This window comes from Musca autumnalis, unplaced genomic scaffold (genome assembly GCF_047663935.1).
Source record: "Musca autumnalis isolate F117 unplaced genomic scaffold, ASM4766393v1 scaffold_4, whole genome shotgun sequence".
NCBI classification, from domain to species: domain Eukaryota; kingdom Metazoa; phylum Arthropoda; class Insecta; order Diptera; family Muscidae; genus Musca; species Musca autumnalis.
The window spans coordinates 59055015-59071811 of NW_027411977.1; the positions used below are offsets into that span (position 1 = coordinate 59055015).

The 16797-nt window shown below is 36.2% G+C and overlaps 1 protein-coding gene across 1 annotated transcript in view; it reads left to right on the forward strand.

Annotated features, from left to right (window-relative positions):
- The first annotated feature begins 4170 nt into the window (after positions 1–4170).
- Notum (palmitoleoyl-protein carboxylesterase notum) overlaps positions 4171–16797 on the forward strand; it is a 40571-nt gene continuing 27944 nt past the window's right edge. Inside the window, exon 1 of the mRNA XM_073987562.1 lies at positions 4171–4852. Within this exon, the coding sequence (XP_073843663.1) occupies positions 4751–4852 (102 nt within the window). The 5' untranslated portion in view covers positions 4171–4750. The remainder of the gene's footprint in view (positions 4853–16797) is intronic.

Consider the following 16797-nt stretch of genomic DNA (forward strand, 5'->3'; position numbering starts at 1 on the left):
GGACCTATACCGACAAATATCATATGGAAAGTTTTATACCCTAAGTGACTAAATACCAAATTTCAGCCATTACGGAGGAATATTGAGGTCACAAACTTCAAATACCGAAAATCGGGAGGCGCCGTTCTATGGGGGCTGTATGAAGGCGTGGACCTATACCGACAAATTTCATATGGAAAGTTTTATACCCCACGTGAAGACTAAATACCAAATTTCAGCCACTTCGGGGGAATATTGAGGCCATAACCTTCAAAATACCGCAAGTCGCGGAGTACCGTTCTATGGGGGCGATATGAAGGCGTGTGCATATACCGGCAAATTTCATATGAAAAGTTTTGTACCCCAAGTGACTAAATACCAAATTTCAGCCATTTCGGAGGAATATTGAGACCACAACCTTCACAATACCGAAAATCGGGAGGTACAGTTCTGTGGGGGTAATATGAACCACCTTCAAAATACCGAAAAGCGGGAGGTACAGTTCTATGGGGGCGATATGAAGGCGTGTGCCTATACCTACAAATTTCAAATGACAAATTGTATACCCCAAATGAAGACTAAGTACCAAATTTCAGCAATTTCGCTTAATGGGGGCTATATGAAGGCGTGAACCTATACCGACAAATTTCATATGGAACGTTTTATATAAGACTAAATACCAAATGTCAGTCATTTAAGAGGAATATTGAGGTCACAACCTTCAAAATACCGCAAATCGGGATGTACCGTTCAATGGGGGCTATATCAAAACGTGGACCGATATAGCCCATTTGCAATACCAAACATCCTAGGAGTAATAGAAACTTCTTTACCAAATTATAAAACTCTATCTTAACAAGTGAAAAAGTATCAGTCGGCTTTGCCGACAGAGATATACCCTCAAAATCTTTTTCCCCAATAATTATGTATTAGCAGGTTGCAGATATTGTGGCCTTTTGGGCGTATGAACTAAAGCTCGTTAATAATTCGCAGGAAGTACCTGAAGGAATGGATCGACATACTCCATTTTGGAAGTAGATCTTTTTAAACTTTGGACCAAATCGGTTGATCATTTCGAGAGTTATTGCGCTCCCCAGTCACTACATATGGTGCCATAGGGTTTTTTACGCCTTTCGGGCTGTTTTTTCAAGAAGTATGGACTTGCCCCTGACAACGCTTTTACCGTCGTTATTGCGGCAGCGAATGCAAGTTGCTTCAATAAAAATCAAAGTGATTCGAGAGCAGGGCTTAAGGTGAACTTGTCCAAAATTTTCTGTGGTTGGTACCCGAAGGAGTAGACAAATATAGTCCATATTCGATCTTGATCTATATCTGATAGATATATTAGGATGTGTAAAGTATGGAACAAATCGGTCACTCCCTTCAAGAGTTATAGTGAGCACAATTGTTACCGAAAATTTTTGAACCTTTGTGCGGGAGGTACCTGAAGGAGTGGACCAATATGGCTTATCTTCGAACTTATGCTAAGTTTGGACTAAATATTACGAAAGCCAAATTTTATCCCGAATCGCCAGATCCGTTCGATAGTTATCTTGCGCACTAACCACTACACACGGTGTCATAGGGGTTTTTCGCAGCTTTCAGGTTATTTTCTTATGAAGTATGGACTTGCCCTTAATAAAACTTGTACTGTCGTATAGGGGACAGTGAATACAATTTGCTACAACAAAAATCAAAGAGATTCGAGAGACGGTCCTAAACCGAACTTTTCCCAAATTTTTTGTGGGAGGTACCAGAAGGAGTGGACCGATTGAGTCCATATTATAACCACATCTAAGTCTGGTAGAAATTTCACGATGTGCAACGTATGGACCAATTCTCTTACTCCTTTCAAAAGTTATCGTGCGTTCAAATTTTCCGAACATTTTTGAAATTTTGTGGGGGAGGTACCGGAAGGAGTGCACCGATATAACCCATATTCGAACTTAAACTAAGTTTCGACAAAATATTACTAAAGCCAAATTTTAGACCGAATCGGTTGATCTGTTCGAGAGTTATCGTGCGCTCCAGCCAGCCAGACAGACAGACGCACGGACATTGCTAAATCGATTCCAAATTGTCTGAAACACATTTCGTCCAAACATACCTGGGGTCTAAAACCATTATTTCGATGAGGCACATTTTGCCCGTATGAAAGTGTATCGTTAGCATAAATGCTGAGGGTATAAAAATTGCGAGCTTTATCTTGATTTCACGGACGGAGGTACGGACAGGCGGACATGGTTATATCGACTTAGAATTTTACCCTGATCAAGAACATATATATTTTATAGGGTCTCCGATGAATATATCGATGTGTTACAAACGGAATGACAAATTTTATTTTACCCTCCATATTATGGTGGAGGCTATAAACAAGCTGTATGTGAAATGTAAATAGTTTTAAAGGGTACGTATACTTTTCTGTGTTGTGAAAATTGAATTTCTTTAATTGTAATAAATATACGTATTATATTAAAATAAAGAAAAGGGGTTTATCACCTAGGAACCACACAGTTCAGTTGTTGCTTTAAAAAAACAAACGATGTAGCCTGAAATTCATTTTTGAAATTCATTTTTGTATACTTATTTGTGCCACTGTACACATTCAAACTTTTTCTACAGTGCTTCCAAAGTGGCCTTATAGCACAAACAGTACATCGTCGGCATATGTTAGAAGCAGTTCTTCTTCATTGTTCCCTCTGATTCATTGTCGATTATGTTGTATTACCACCCTGTGGTAAGGGCATTATGCGTTATTACATTTGTATGTAACATGCCTAGAGAAAAGATATAGACCCATAGTTCCTTCTAGGGATATGCATAGAATCACTTTCTGAGTCGATTAAATGAAGAACGGTATTGCTTTTGGTGAAAATCGACTCAGATTTGGATATAGCTCCCATATATATTTTCGGCCGATTTGAGGTATTTGATGCACCAACCCCGCTGTATCTGTTAAATTTTTATGAAATTTGGAATGTGTGATGGAATTAGGTCTATAGATAAATGTGCCAAATTATATTAAAATCGATTCAGATTTGGATATAGCTCACATATAAATTTTCGGCCGATTTTTGGTATTTGGTGCACGAAAGACGTTATACATATATGTCCGATCTCAATGAAATTTGGAATGTGTGATGAAATTTGGTATAGAAATAAGTATGCCAAATTATATCAAAACCGTTTTAGATTTGGATTTAGCTCCCATATATATTTTCGCCCGATTTAAGGTATTTGATGCACCAAAGACGCTATGTATGTCTAATTTTGATGAAATTTGGAATGTGTAACGGTGTTTGGTCTAGAAATATATGTGCCAAATTATATCGTAATCTGTTCACATTTGGATTTAGCTCCCATATATATTTTACCTATTCACAGTGGTGTAGGGTATCATATAGTCGGCCCCGCCCGAATTTGATCCTTTCCTTACTGGTTTTATAATTTTTAGTGGCTTTTAAAAAGACGGTTTCAAAAATTTAGGTTAAAAGAAATTCAATTATTGAAAATTTTGATGCCCACGAAGTCTGTTTGACCATTTTAATTTTTTTTTGTGGTTCAAGATTCCAAACATATTCATATTGTTAAATCTGCTCAGATATACATAGAGCAGATAACAACTTTTTCCTCTTTTTATAAAAATAGAGAACTACAAACATTTTTCTTTCCTTAGTTTTCCTACAGGAACGAAACATCTACGCATTACAGCCACCCACAAACCGCCACCATGCATAGCAGTAGTACTACAACTACCCATCATTTTCGTAATCAAATACTATTTTTTCTCCATTTCTCTTTTAGCATTCAATTATTATTTTTGTTATTATTTCGCTCATTCTAAACAAATCGTTTGACCGACCTGGTGTGAGTGTGAGAAAAACTGAAGGAAATGGAGGCAAAAAGAAGTGCAACAGATTTGTTTGAGAATGAGTATGAACAGTGTTTCATTTACCATTTTATTTTCTGTGAGATGTTTCCATTTCCAATAATTCCCTGCATTCTTCATTCCTAATCTCTCTATCTCCCTGTTGTCGTTTCCAATGAACCAAACAATCTCACACTTTACCTGTGACGGCTTGAAGTCGACGACAACGATTTTCTTGCTGTTGGCATGAAATGAAAAGATTACCGATCAATGCCGCCTTCGTTTTTGTCTGATCTTTTGGGGTACTTTGGTTGTTTGTTATTCGAACGTGCGTCGTCGTCGTTGGTAGACAACTGCACGAAGCTACCAGTGTCTTTCATTCCGTAACGATTGATCGAGCTGAACGGATGTGTGTTCGGTAGAAATTGTTCTGCAAAAAAAAACGTTAACTTTTTTCCATAAACAAAACAAGAAAAACGCTTTCGATTCGCCATAACGTATTCGCTTCGCGGCAACGGAAAATAAATCGTTTGATGTTAAAGTGTTAATTGATCTACTTTCAAACAAAGCAAATAACAACAACAAAAAAACGTCTACTAATTTGCAATGTAAAGAAGAAAAGTGAACCAAGAAAAAAAAACAAAACAACAACTTCAAAGGAAAATTTGAAATTTTGTCGAGATTTAATGTGCAAAAAATAAATGAAAGGCATCTGAAGAAAATAAATCAAATAAAAAAATTGATTGTTTTATAAAATGAAATTATGTCGTTTGAATTGAATTACTAAAATGTTAAATTGGTGGTGATCATGTCTGAAATATTTTGAAAATAAAATTGAAAAATTTTATTTGAGTTAAAAAAAATTATATCACAAGAAAAAGGAATATTCACGGAGAAATTATGACAAATTTAAAAGAATTTAATAACACATCAACTCGCAATTGTAACGAGATGAATCCCGACACTTGCAAATGGATTAAACAGCATAAAAATAATTTAAAGGTAAGAATGGTTATACGATTATGATGGGTTATATTAATTGCTATATTGAAATAAAGATTACTTTGAATGATCATTTGGATTATTTTCTTATAAGAAAACGTGACATAGAACCATATATGGAATTGGCGCCATAATTTTAGGTCTTCGAAATCAAGAAAATTTCTTAAAGAATGTAACATTCAAAGACCTTAACAATAGTAGATACTTTCCAAAAAAGTCTAAAAACATTTTTGATTTTAAAATAAAAACATTGAGATTTAATTGATTTATTTCTCAAAAAAATGATATGACATTGTCGACCTACTTCATATCTAGAGATGGGAAATGGGTAAATACCCAAATGGTAAATACCCATTAAAATGTGTAAATTGGGTAAAAACCGAGGTATTTACCCAATATGTGGATAAACTACAGAAACTTAAATCATCCAATTAGATGCGAAAACACAGTGTTTTAGCAAATTTTAACTATGAATAAAATTGCCTTTTTTGGATATGGGGCAAGTTAAAATATGTCCAATTTTGGTCCAAATATTGGTAAATCTTTCATGTATTGTGAAAGAATAATTTTTGATATTTGAGAGCTTTTAGAGCGTTTTGTTGCTGTTCTCCTAGCAGGATCGAGATCTAAATTTTATCATTTATCAGATGGATTAACCCATGATTTCAGTGGATAATCTTGAGATTTAAGTCCTCCTCGACAAAGCTATAGTTTTTAAAATTTTGTCTTTTTGGAATATTCAGATGAAAATATTTAAGTATTCTTAATTGTCGACAATTTTAGAAGCTACTAGGCAAAAAAATCCGTACCAATTCGGACTTAAAAACGTATGGGTAAACAAGAAATAATTGCATGGTAGAACAAATAATGTAAAATAAATACTACAACAGATACAAATCAATAATTTTTGTTTTTTTGGTAACGTTAGTGTCGCCGATATATGTAAACAAAAAAGAAATGTCTATACATTATTGGAATTTAAAAAAAAAACTAATATTTTGGCTTAAATGTCGTTTAGGGGCACCTCTCGGATTGGGCTGAAATTTTTACAGTAGATAGCCATTGGCATCCTGAATACAACGATATGTAATTTTCCGGGGGGAAGTCCATACTTCCCGAGATATGGGTCTTGACATTTCGGAAATTTCGTACTTTCACACCTTTAGGTTGTTTATGGGCACCTCTCGGATCGGGCTGACATTTTTACAGTAGATAGCCCTTGGCATCCTGAATACAACGATATATAATCCATCCCTCCCGAGATATGGGTCTTGACATTTTACAATTCTAACGTGGGCAATATGGGCATCGCTTTAAAGCTTACGGAGAGTACTTTTATGCACGCGACCTATTTTTACACCTGTTTATAGGAGAATGTATTAAATTCCTGTTCAAAGCCGGCTACTTAGGAAACTTTAAATTTACAAGAAATGCATAATTTCATAAAGTAGAATTCTTGCAAAAATGTTTGGGATTGCTGGAAAATCATTGAAAAAGAAGAAGTTGTTTGAATATCCCATGTTTATTAGGGCTTTAGTTTTTTTTTTAATTTTACAGAATACCACACATATTAACAAATGTTGTCCCGCCTCCATAAGCGGTGTTTTAGTGTGCGGCACGTCGTTCAGACTTGGAGGAGGTTACATGGCATTAATATGAAAAAGTCATTATGGGAAATAGTTTTTATCTGAATGATATATTTTTTTCTCAAAAAATATACATTCATATATCCCTAATATAAGTTGAACATAGAAATAAATATATGTATATGTAAACTGTCGTATGGAATTTGACACTAACATTACAGCACAGTTCAGTCAGCTGGGTATTGCTGTTACCTTATATTGTTCTATCATGAAATGATTGTAAGCATTGTTAATGCAATTTGTGGAGTTATTGATTTTAACTTTTCCGATCTATATCATATATCCTATCCTATATTTATATAAAAAAGTGAGTCACTTGTGCGATTTGAGTTTTCAAAATTTGGTAGTAAGGTTTCTTTGAATTGTCATTAACAGGTAATAGGTCTGTACGATAACCGAAAAGTTTGTACAAATTTGCACAAACTTTTACAAGATGCTGTTCGATAACAAAATTGTAAAGTAAAAGAGAGCGAATTTGGAGACAATTGTGAGAGAATTTTGGAGAGTTTTGTTGAATTTTGTTTACAAGTTTTTGCAAGGAAAATTTTTCTTGTAAGAATTTGCAAGTTTGATCAGCTGATTTAAATTCGAATGTATTGCGGTGGACTTCTTGGCAAAAATATAAACAAACGTTTGTTTACAAAATAAATAGAAATAAAAAAGGGAAAAATTAATAAATTATAGAAAACGATAGCGTAAGTAAAATAACTTAAGGCCTGGGACATAAGCGGCTCGGCTTTCTTGCTTAATACATTTCTGGTAAAAGACCAAAGACCAAATTCGACCTAATTGAAATGTGATTCTGACATTTCTTTATTTCTTTACCAGAAATGAATTAAGCAAGAAAGCCGAGCGGCTTGTGTCCCAGGCCTTTATTTTGTAGTTTGTGGTGACTATTTTTTTATTTTAAAGGTATTAAATCCCAGCAAACAGCGGTGCATCCATGTAGTAGGAGATATACAATGTAGACGGCCATGTATTCCCAACGATATCAATTGGTCTGTTCCTTTACTTTTGAGTTTTTACTTTTAAAAGTTGTAAACTGCTCCCATATGAATTGTATGGTGTCAAAAGTAAAGGAACACTTTTCGAGTAAAAAGTGGTCAAACTTGAGGATTTTTGCACGTAAAGGAACAGAGCTAATAAATATATGTATATGCCAAACATCGCACTGCGTTCCATTTTCCTCTTATTGCTCATATTTTTCTAATTTTAAATGGAAAAAAAAATTGGTAAACACCTTTAATTGTTGAATTTAATCTTTTCCGCCAACTTCTTCTTCTTCTTCTTGTTTATCAAATCAGCTGACTTCTTACAAATATTAGCAAATTGCTGTTCGATAACAATCTGCAAATTCTTAGTTTCGAGAGAGTAAAATTAGTGGAGAGAGGTTACTGAGGACTTGCTGAGTATTTGCAAGTACTTTTCACTTGCGAAGTTATCGTACAGACCTAATGAAAAGCAATAATCGATTTTTCGACTTTCCCATAGTTCCAAATATTTCCGAAACCGAAATAGTTCACCGAATCTTTCTCTATCATCGTTCTTTTTATTTCCTTCGTTCCAAATAGTACCGAGACCGAAATGTTTTGATGGTTTCGTGGATGAATTGACATAAAAATAAATACATTGTAGCGAATAAACAGCAACGACGAAAGATCGACGTAGGCGTTAAATTTAAGGAACGAGAAGAACGAAAGGAACCATATAAACGCATGAGCTGGATATAGTTCCAATAGTTCCTTTTCCGGAATAGTTCCTTTGAACTAGTTCGTTCCGGAACTTCAAAACTCTGGTAATGACATCAGTTGAGAACGACTGGACCGATTTGGATAATTCTCTTTGTGAAATGTTCGCCATAAACCGACTTAGGTTTTTATGCAAAGAACATTTAACCACACCCACTTTTTCAATTTTCAATTGTTATTTTTTCTAGAAAAATTACTGAACCAACTTTTTGTAAAATTATCAAAAATTAATATGGACTACAAATTTTGTTGAATTTAGGATCTTTAAATAAATAAATATCAAATGTCGTTCGTTCGTAATGGCATCAGTTGAGAACGGTTGGAACGATTCCGATAATTATTTTTGTGAAATGTTCGTCATAACCCGACTTATTTGACCACACTGTTTTCAATTTTTATCTTTCCTACAAAAAACTACGGAACCTATTTCTCTGCAATTGTCAGAGAATGTACAAGGGTGACCCTCGGTTTAAATGAGCTAATAATTTTGTTGAATTTCGGAAGAGGCGAGGTACTTCCCCTATACCATATTTCGTTAAAAATGCTATATTTAAAATAGAGACAATTGTGGTTGTGTCATCTACCTTACCTACTTTTTTAGGACCCAAAGACTTGACCACGCCTACTTTTCAAAATAAGTTACTTACTTACTTACTTAGTTGGCCCATTACAGAACATTTGTTCCATAGACCGAACTAAGAAAAGATCTCCATTCCTCTCTGTTTTTCGCTTGACTTTTTGGAATACCGCGCCTTTTCATTTCTTCATCCACTTGTATGCTCCATCGAAGCTTAGGCCTGCCGATTCTGCGTGCACCGCCATGTGGCATGTATTCATACGCCTTTTTAGCGGGTTCATCATCGCTCATTCTCATGATATGGCCTAGCCAACGCAATCGTTGCATCTCGATACGTTTAACTATATTCATTTCTTTGTATAGCTTATATAGCTCGTGGTTCATACGACGTCGATATTCACCGTCAACGCAAATCGGCCCGTAGATCTTTCGAAAAATTTTCCTCTCAAACACACCAAGCACTGCCTTATCTGCTTGCGCAAGTACCCACGCTTCGGAGCCATACATTAGCACGGGTAGTATCAGCGTTTTGTATAGTGTTATTTTTGTTTGACGAGATGTGGCTTTGTTTTTAAATTACTTGCTTAGACCATAGTAGCATCTGTTGGCCAATACAATTCTTCTTATTTCACAACTGATGTTGTTTGTTGTGTTTATGGCAGTGCCGAGGTACACGAAGTCTTTAACTACCTCAAAATTGTAGGTACCAACTTCCACAGTTGGTCCGAGCTCTATGGACGCTTTGCGCGTCGACACCATCAATTTGGTCTTTTCGCCGTTTACCGCCAGACCCACTTTCGCAGATTCTGCTTCGACCTTCCTAAAGGTATCAGTTACTTCCTTTACTGATCGTCCCATGATGTCTATGTCATCAGCATAGGCAAGTAACATGTGGCTATTGGTGTAAATTGTGCCATTTCCTTTGACATTTGCATCTCGTATTACCTTTTCCAGCAAAATGTTGAATAGGTCACACGAAAGGCTGTCTCCTTGTCTGAAACCTCTTTTGGTACAAAATTCTTCGGAGAGGTTCTTTCCAATTTTAACTGAGGACCTAGTATCAGTTAAAGTCATCTTACAAAGCCGGATGAGCTTTGCGGGGATACCAAATTCAGACATTGCATGGAATACCTTTGATCGGGGGGACTGTCGAATGCTGCTTTATAATCGACAAAAAGGTGAAATGTGTCGATCTGCATCTCTTGGGTCTTCTCTAGGATTTGCCTCAGGGTAAATATCTGGTCAATGGTGGACTTGCCAGGTCTAAAGCCACATTGGTATTAGAGATGTACAGTTCATGAACGAACTAGTTCAATTGAACGATTCATTGAAAAGAGCGTATGAACTAGATCAGTCGATATAGTTCATTATAGTTCAATACTTCACTGAACTATAATCAGTCGGTGACCGTACGATCAACGAACGATTCACAATCTAGTTCAACATGTCGCTCACAAATACATAAAGTGACGGCGTCGTCTATGTTAAGGGATGCCTTCGTAATGTGATCAGTTTGTTTATGTTTTGGATCAAGGTACATGGAATAGCTGTCCGAAAAAAAAAAGATTTCTACAAAAACATACGAGACATAACATATTACAATATGTCGAATCCATTAACTATTGAATCTTCCTTTTTGGATAGAAAAAAGGGGGAAAAAGAAACACACAATTTCTACACACACACAACATACGATTTTTTGCCAGCCACCTAAATGAATGATGTTTTTCTAAAATTAATTAATCTTTCTTTAAGAATGCAATAAAACTATGCAAATGTAATATTTTTGTTATGGAGTAGTTAAATTATATTAGTCTTTTGTTTGTTTGTATTTGGTGTATGTATGCGTTTACATCAAACGACCGATTAAGAGCCGGTGAACGATTTGGATCCGAATGATTGAACTGGACAGTGAACTATGAACTAGATTACTGACCTAGTTCAGTTTAAAGAGCTGAGCTATTGAACTAGATCTTTAAAATGAACTAGATTGCACAACTCTAATTGGTATGGTCCAATTATTTCGTTGACCATTGGCTTTAGTCGTTCGCACAATATCCCTGACACTATCTTAAAGGCAATAGGGAGAAGACTTATGCCCCTATAGTTGGAGCATACAGTCTTATCTCCTTTCTTGTGGACGGGACATAGGATGCTCAGGTTCCAATCGTCGAGTACGCGTTCTTCCTGCCAGATGGTGTTAACTAGCTGATGCATACACCTTATCAGCGCGTCGCCTGACCAAACTGGTCACTTCAATTCACAATTTTTCCGAACATTTTTGAACTTTTGTAGGGGAGGTACCTGAAGGAGTGGGCCGATATGGCTTATCATCGAACCTAAATTAAGTTTGGACAAAATATTACGAATCCACATTTTGGACCGAATCGGCAGATCCGTTCGACCACTACACATGGTTTCATATGGGTTTTTTACATCTTTTTTACATCTAGCTATTTTTCAAGAAGTATGGACTTGCCCCTGATGAAACTTGTACCGTCGTATGGGAGGCAGTGAATACAAGTTGTTACAACAAAAATCAAAGTGATTCGAGAGCAGGTCCTAAACTGAACTTTTCCGAAATTTTGTGTGGTAGGAACCCGAAGGAGTGGACCGATTGAGTCCATATTGGAACCTTATCTATGGAACCTTAGTATGGACCAAATCGGTTACTCGCTTCAAGAGTTATTGTGCGCAAAAATTTTCCGAACATTTTCGAAATTTTGTGGGGGTGGTACCGGAAGGAGTGGACCGCTTAAAGAGTTATCGTGCGCACAAAGTTTCCGAACATTTTCGAACTTTTGAGGGGAGTTACCGGAAAGAGTGGACCGATTTAACCAATCTTCATATTTTAAACTAAGTTTGGACAAAATATTACGAAGCCAGATTTTGGATCGAAACCGTTGATTCGTTTGAGAGTTATCTTGCGCTCTGGTTAGACAGAGAGACATACGGACATGTTCGTCTAAATCAACTCCAAATTGTCTGAAACGGATTTCGTTCAATCATACTTGGGGTCTAAAACCATTATTTCGATGAGTCACATAAATGCTAAGGGTATAAAAACACCGAATAACAACAGTTTCTTAGTCAGGGATGAGCAATGTATCATACGACTGATAAAACAGACCGTTCCTTAGTGTTCCCAAACTCGCAGTAATTGCAGAAAAGTATTTGGAAAACAATAATGTCCTCATACTATAAAAAAATGTAATGTATGAAGCTAAAATCAAAAGGCTAAGCTGGGAATCAAAAGAGAGCATTAATTCAAGGACTTTTTCATTTTGAAGAAACAAAAACGTGTTATTCATAGATGATTTTAAAATATCCTCTACCAGCTTGTAGAGAACAGTTGGGTCTACAAAATTGTCTGCACTTTTACCAGGACAGCTATCCTAAACATGAAGGTTGTACAACGCAGTCATGGCTATCACATAAGCTTTGTTCCTTTACGTTAAAGTTTCTCCATTTTTACCATTTTACCATTTTTAACTCGGAAAGCGTTCCTTAACACAAAAAAAGTAAAACTTGAAGCAAACTTTAAGAGAGAGCATGACAAAATGGATTTCACCTTAAATACTTCCTCCTCGACAAATTTCGTGGTGTAAAAAGCGAAAAATCTGTCAAACTGCTGATTTGACATTTATTTGACAATTAAGGCAAAAGAAAAAAAGCGCACTGTCAAATCAAAATAAAAAGAAATAAAATAAATTAAATATAAATAATAAACAATTTAAACCACTGAAATTAATTTAGTTTGTTGTAATTTTTTAAGCAGCCATGTTTGTTTATCTGTCATTGCTGCCAGATCTACTATTTTTCCGTTCCTTTACTTTTGTGCAAGACTTGTTACGTTAGAACAATTTTCACAGTTCTCTCTTTTGCTACTAAAAAGTAAAGGAACAAAGCTGAAAGCTAAAAGATGACTTCTGAGAGCAATCAAAATCCAAAATTGTCACAATTGAAATGTAATATTGCCTCTGTCATATCTCTGTCACATTAGCTAATAGAATTATAAAAATTGGTATCATAATTTTCAACCATATATCAAATAGTTCAATAGCAGTTGTTACGTTTTTTGTTTTTAATTTTCCAGCTAAAAAGCATTTACCGCAACAACAACAACAACAACAACAAATACAACTGCTGCTGGTTGTTGCTATTCACTAACGATCATATTTCAGCTGTCATGGAATTTATGAATATAAATATAGACAACTTAATTTGAAACTATTATTAAAAAGCTTATAGGCATCAATAGTTTTCATAGATTAAGCGAGTGGTTTTCTGCTTCAAAGGCTTTCAAATGACGCCGCCACCGCCGCCAATAACTTTGAAAAATCAAAGCTAACGATTTAGAGGTGCGCGGCGGTATGGTAGACAACCAAACAGGCAACTATCAGATTGTACATATAGACAGACGACCATAATAGATTGAAGGCAAGTGGTTGGTGGGTTGTTCGCCTGCTTGTCGGCTTGTTTTGGGCTTACTTGAATGTTTGCAGTCACGGGGCCAATAGAGAAAACCACAAATTGTATAGATTTCCTTTAAAAAATAATGACAGCAGCCGTCACCGCAGCTACATTGCAATGATATTATCTCGAGAGCAGTCAGCATGCTTTCATTCACCAAGCTAGCAGCAGCAGCAGAGAAACAAAAAATTAGGTAGCAAATCCCTTAAATTATAATCAATTTAAAGGAATCCGCGCATACTAAATATTTTGCGTGCAACTTTATTATAAACAACTCAACTTGGCGGCAAATAACAAATCAACTGACCGGCAAAATACAAAGTGGAAGCCGCAGCAATAACCTCAAAACAATACTGATAACAACAACAAAGTATTGGGTATCAGAAACGAACAGAACAACAAGAAAAAAAACCAACGACAACGAAACCTAGCAGAAGGTTGGTTGGTTGGTTGGTGGAAAGAAGAACCCTCATCACAGCAGCCAGCCAGCCAGCCAGTCAAACAAACCAAAATACCTAAGGATGTTAAGCAGCAACAGCAGTAAGCCAGAAGTCTCATAAACCAAGTCAAAGCCATAATAATAATAAGAAAAACAATAAAAACAACAACACAAAACTCGCTTGCGCTGAAAGTCAGACAAACGTCCAACAATATCGCCAAGTCTTGATGTTGAAGTTTATTTGTCTCGTTGGACGATTTTATGTCTGCATAAAAGCACACACACAAAAAAAGGTTAAAGCCAAAAAGGCAAAAGGAAGGAATAAAAGTTATGATGGTATGGAGCAAAAAACAAAACACGAAAACAAAACCCTTCCAAAAGGAAAACAACAGATACACCGACCATCCGACTAACGTGTGTAGAGCAACTGAACCTAACCTTCTCCAAAGCCACCGACCGAACGACCGACCGTCTGAACGATGATGATTCGTACAAACAACCAACCAACCGGCCATCCAGCCATTCAGCCGACAGCGATAGCAGCTACTGTTTACCGCCAAAGAAAAGATCAATGGGCGCATGCGCCCATTGATATATACGACAACCGTAAAGATGAGGATGGCGATTACAATGACGAGATGTTTTCTCGTTTTATTTCTTTCCTGCTGTTGCAGCCGCATGCTGGCTGGCTGGATGGCATGCAGGCCAAGCACTCTTGTAGTCTTTGCCGCTTATACATTTTTTCCACTCTTGTCCACTTGACTTTCTTTTAATAATAATACAGCATTGCATTGCATTTTAAGCGGCAGTTGTAAATGTGCGCAAAAATGGCAGTCCTCTAAAGGAATGCCATCGCGTTATGGATGAGTGAGAAAAATCGCTAACAAAAGGGTTTGTATTGGCATACGAAGCCTTCTTATGGTGATAGCAAAGATAAATTCGGACTTCTAGTATGCAGATTCTTCTCTGAAATATATTTTTTTCTTTTGGAAATTGAATTGGTGTATATTCTTTCTCAATGTGAATATCGTAAGACTGTTAATGTCTGATTCTTGGGGTCGGACGCCAACTTGGGCGCCACTCAGATTTTTTTTCTGAAATATATTTTTTTCTTTTGGAAATTGAATTGGTAGATATTCTATGTCAATGTGAAGATCGTAGGATTGTTTATGTCTGATTGGTGGGGTCGGACCCCACCTTGGGCGCCACTTTATGACGCAAATATAAATTCTTCCTTTCCGCATGAAGATTTTTCTCTGAAATATATTTTTTTCTTTTAGAAATTGAGTTCGCAAATATTCTATCTGAAGATCGTAAGACTGTTAATGTCTAATTTGTGGGGTCGGACCCCACCTTGGGCGCCACTTTATGACGCAAATATAAATTCTTCCTTTCCGCATGAAGATTTTTCTCTGAATATATTTTTCTTTTAGAAATTGAATTGTTGGATATTCTATCTCAATGTGAAATCACAAGATTGTTTATGTCTGATTGGTGGGGTCGGTCCACACCTTGGGCGCCACTTTATAGCGCAAAGATAAATTCATCCTTCCCGCCTGCATATTTTTCTCTGAAATATATTTTTTCTTTTGGAAATTGAATTGGTGTATATTCTTTCTCAATGTGAATATCGTAAGACTGTTTATGTCTGATTGTTGAGGTCGTGTCTCACCTTGGGCGCCACTTTATGGGGAAGACCCGAAAGTATAACAAGGACAGATTATCGTTTATGCCTGCAGGTTTTTCTTCAAAATATTATTTATCTTTGACAAATTTAATTGGTATATATGCCCAATGTGAAGACCATAACACTATTAATGTCAGGTTCTTGGGCGCCACTTCATGGTGAAGATCCGAAAGTATAACAAGGATAAGTCATTTCTTCTCGTCTGCAGATTTTTTCTCTGATATATAAAATTTCGGGAAATTTAAATTAATCCACCTCAATGTGAAGATCGTAAGATTGTTTATATCTGATTCTTGGGGTCGAGCCCCACGTTGGGCGCCACTTTATGGTGAAGACCCGAAGGTATAACAAGGGCAGATTCTCGTTTATAATTACAAGCTATTTCTTCTCGTCAGCAGATTTTTTTCTCGGATATACGTATATAGTTTTCGGAAATTTAAAGTAATCTATCTCGATGTGCAGATCGTAAGACTGTTTATGTCTGATTGTTGAGGTCGTGTCTCACCTTGGGCGCCACTTTATGGGGAAGACCCGAAAGTATAACAAGGACAGATTATCGTTTATGCCTGCAGGTTTTTCTTCAAAATATTATTTATCTTTGACAAATTTAATTGGTATATATTTAAGCACAATGTGAAGGGCATACGACTGTTAATGTCAGGGTCTTGGGCGCCACTTTATGGTGAAGATCCGAAAGTATATCACAGATAAGTTATTTCTTGTCGTCTGTAGATTTTTTCTCCGATATATAAAGTTTCGGGGAATTTAAATTAATCTATCTCAATGTGAAGACTGTTTATTTCTGATTCTTGGGGTCGGACCCCACCTTGGGTGCCACCTTATACTGAAGAGCCGAATGTATAATAAGAACAGATTCTCATTTATGCCTGCTGATTTTTTCTCAAAATATAATTTCTCCTTGGAAAATTTAATTGGTAGGTATTCTTGCTCAATGTGAATACCATTTGACTGTTAATGACAGGATATTGGGCGCCACTTTATGATAAAGAGCCGAAAGTATAATAAAGATACATTATTTCTTCTCGCCTGCAGATTTTTTTCTCTGATATATGTATGCATAATATTTCGGGAAATTAAAATTAATCTATAGTAAGACTGTTAATGTCATGGTTTTGAGCGCTACTTTAAGGTAAGACCCGAACATTTTACAAGGATAAGTTATTTCTTCTTGTCCGCAGATTTTTTCTCTGATATATAAAGTTTCCGCAAATTTAATTGGTAGATATTCTCGCTCATGTGAAGACATTAAGGCTCTTTATGTGAAGGTCATACGTTCGGGCATCACGTTGGGCGCCACTTTATGCTAAAGACCCGAAAGAACAAATTCGTCCCTCTCGTCTTTAGTTTTTTTTCT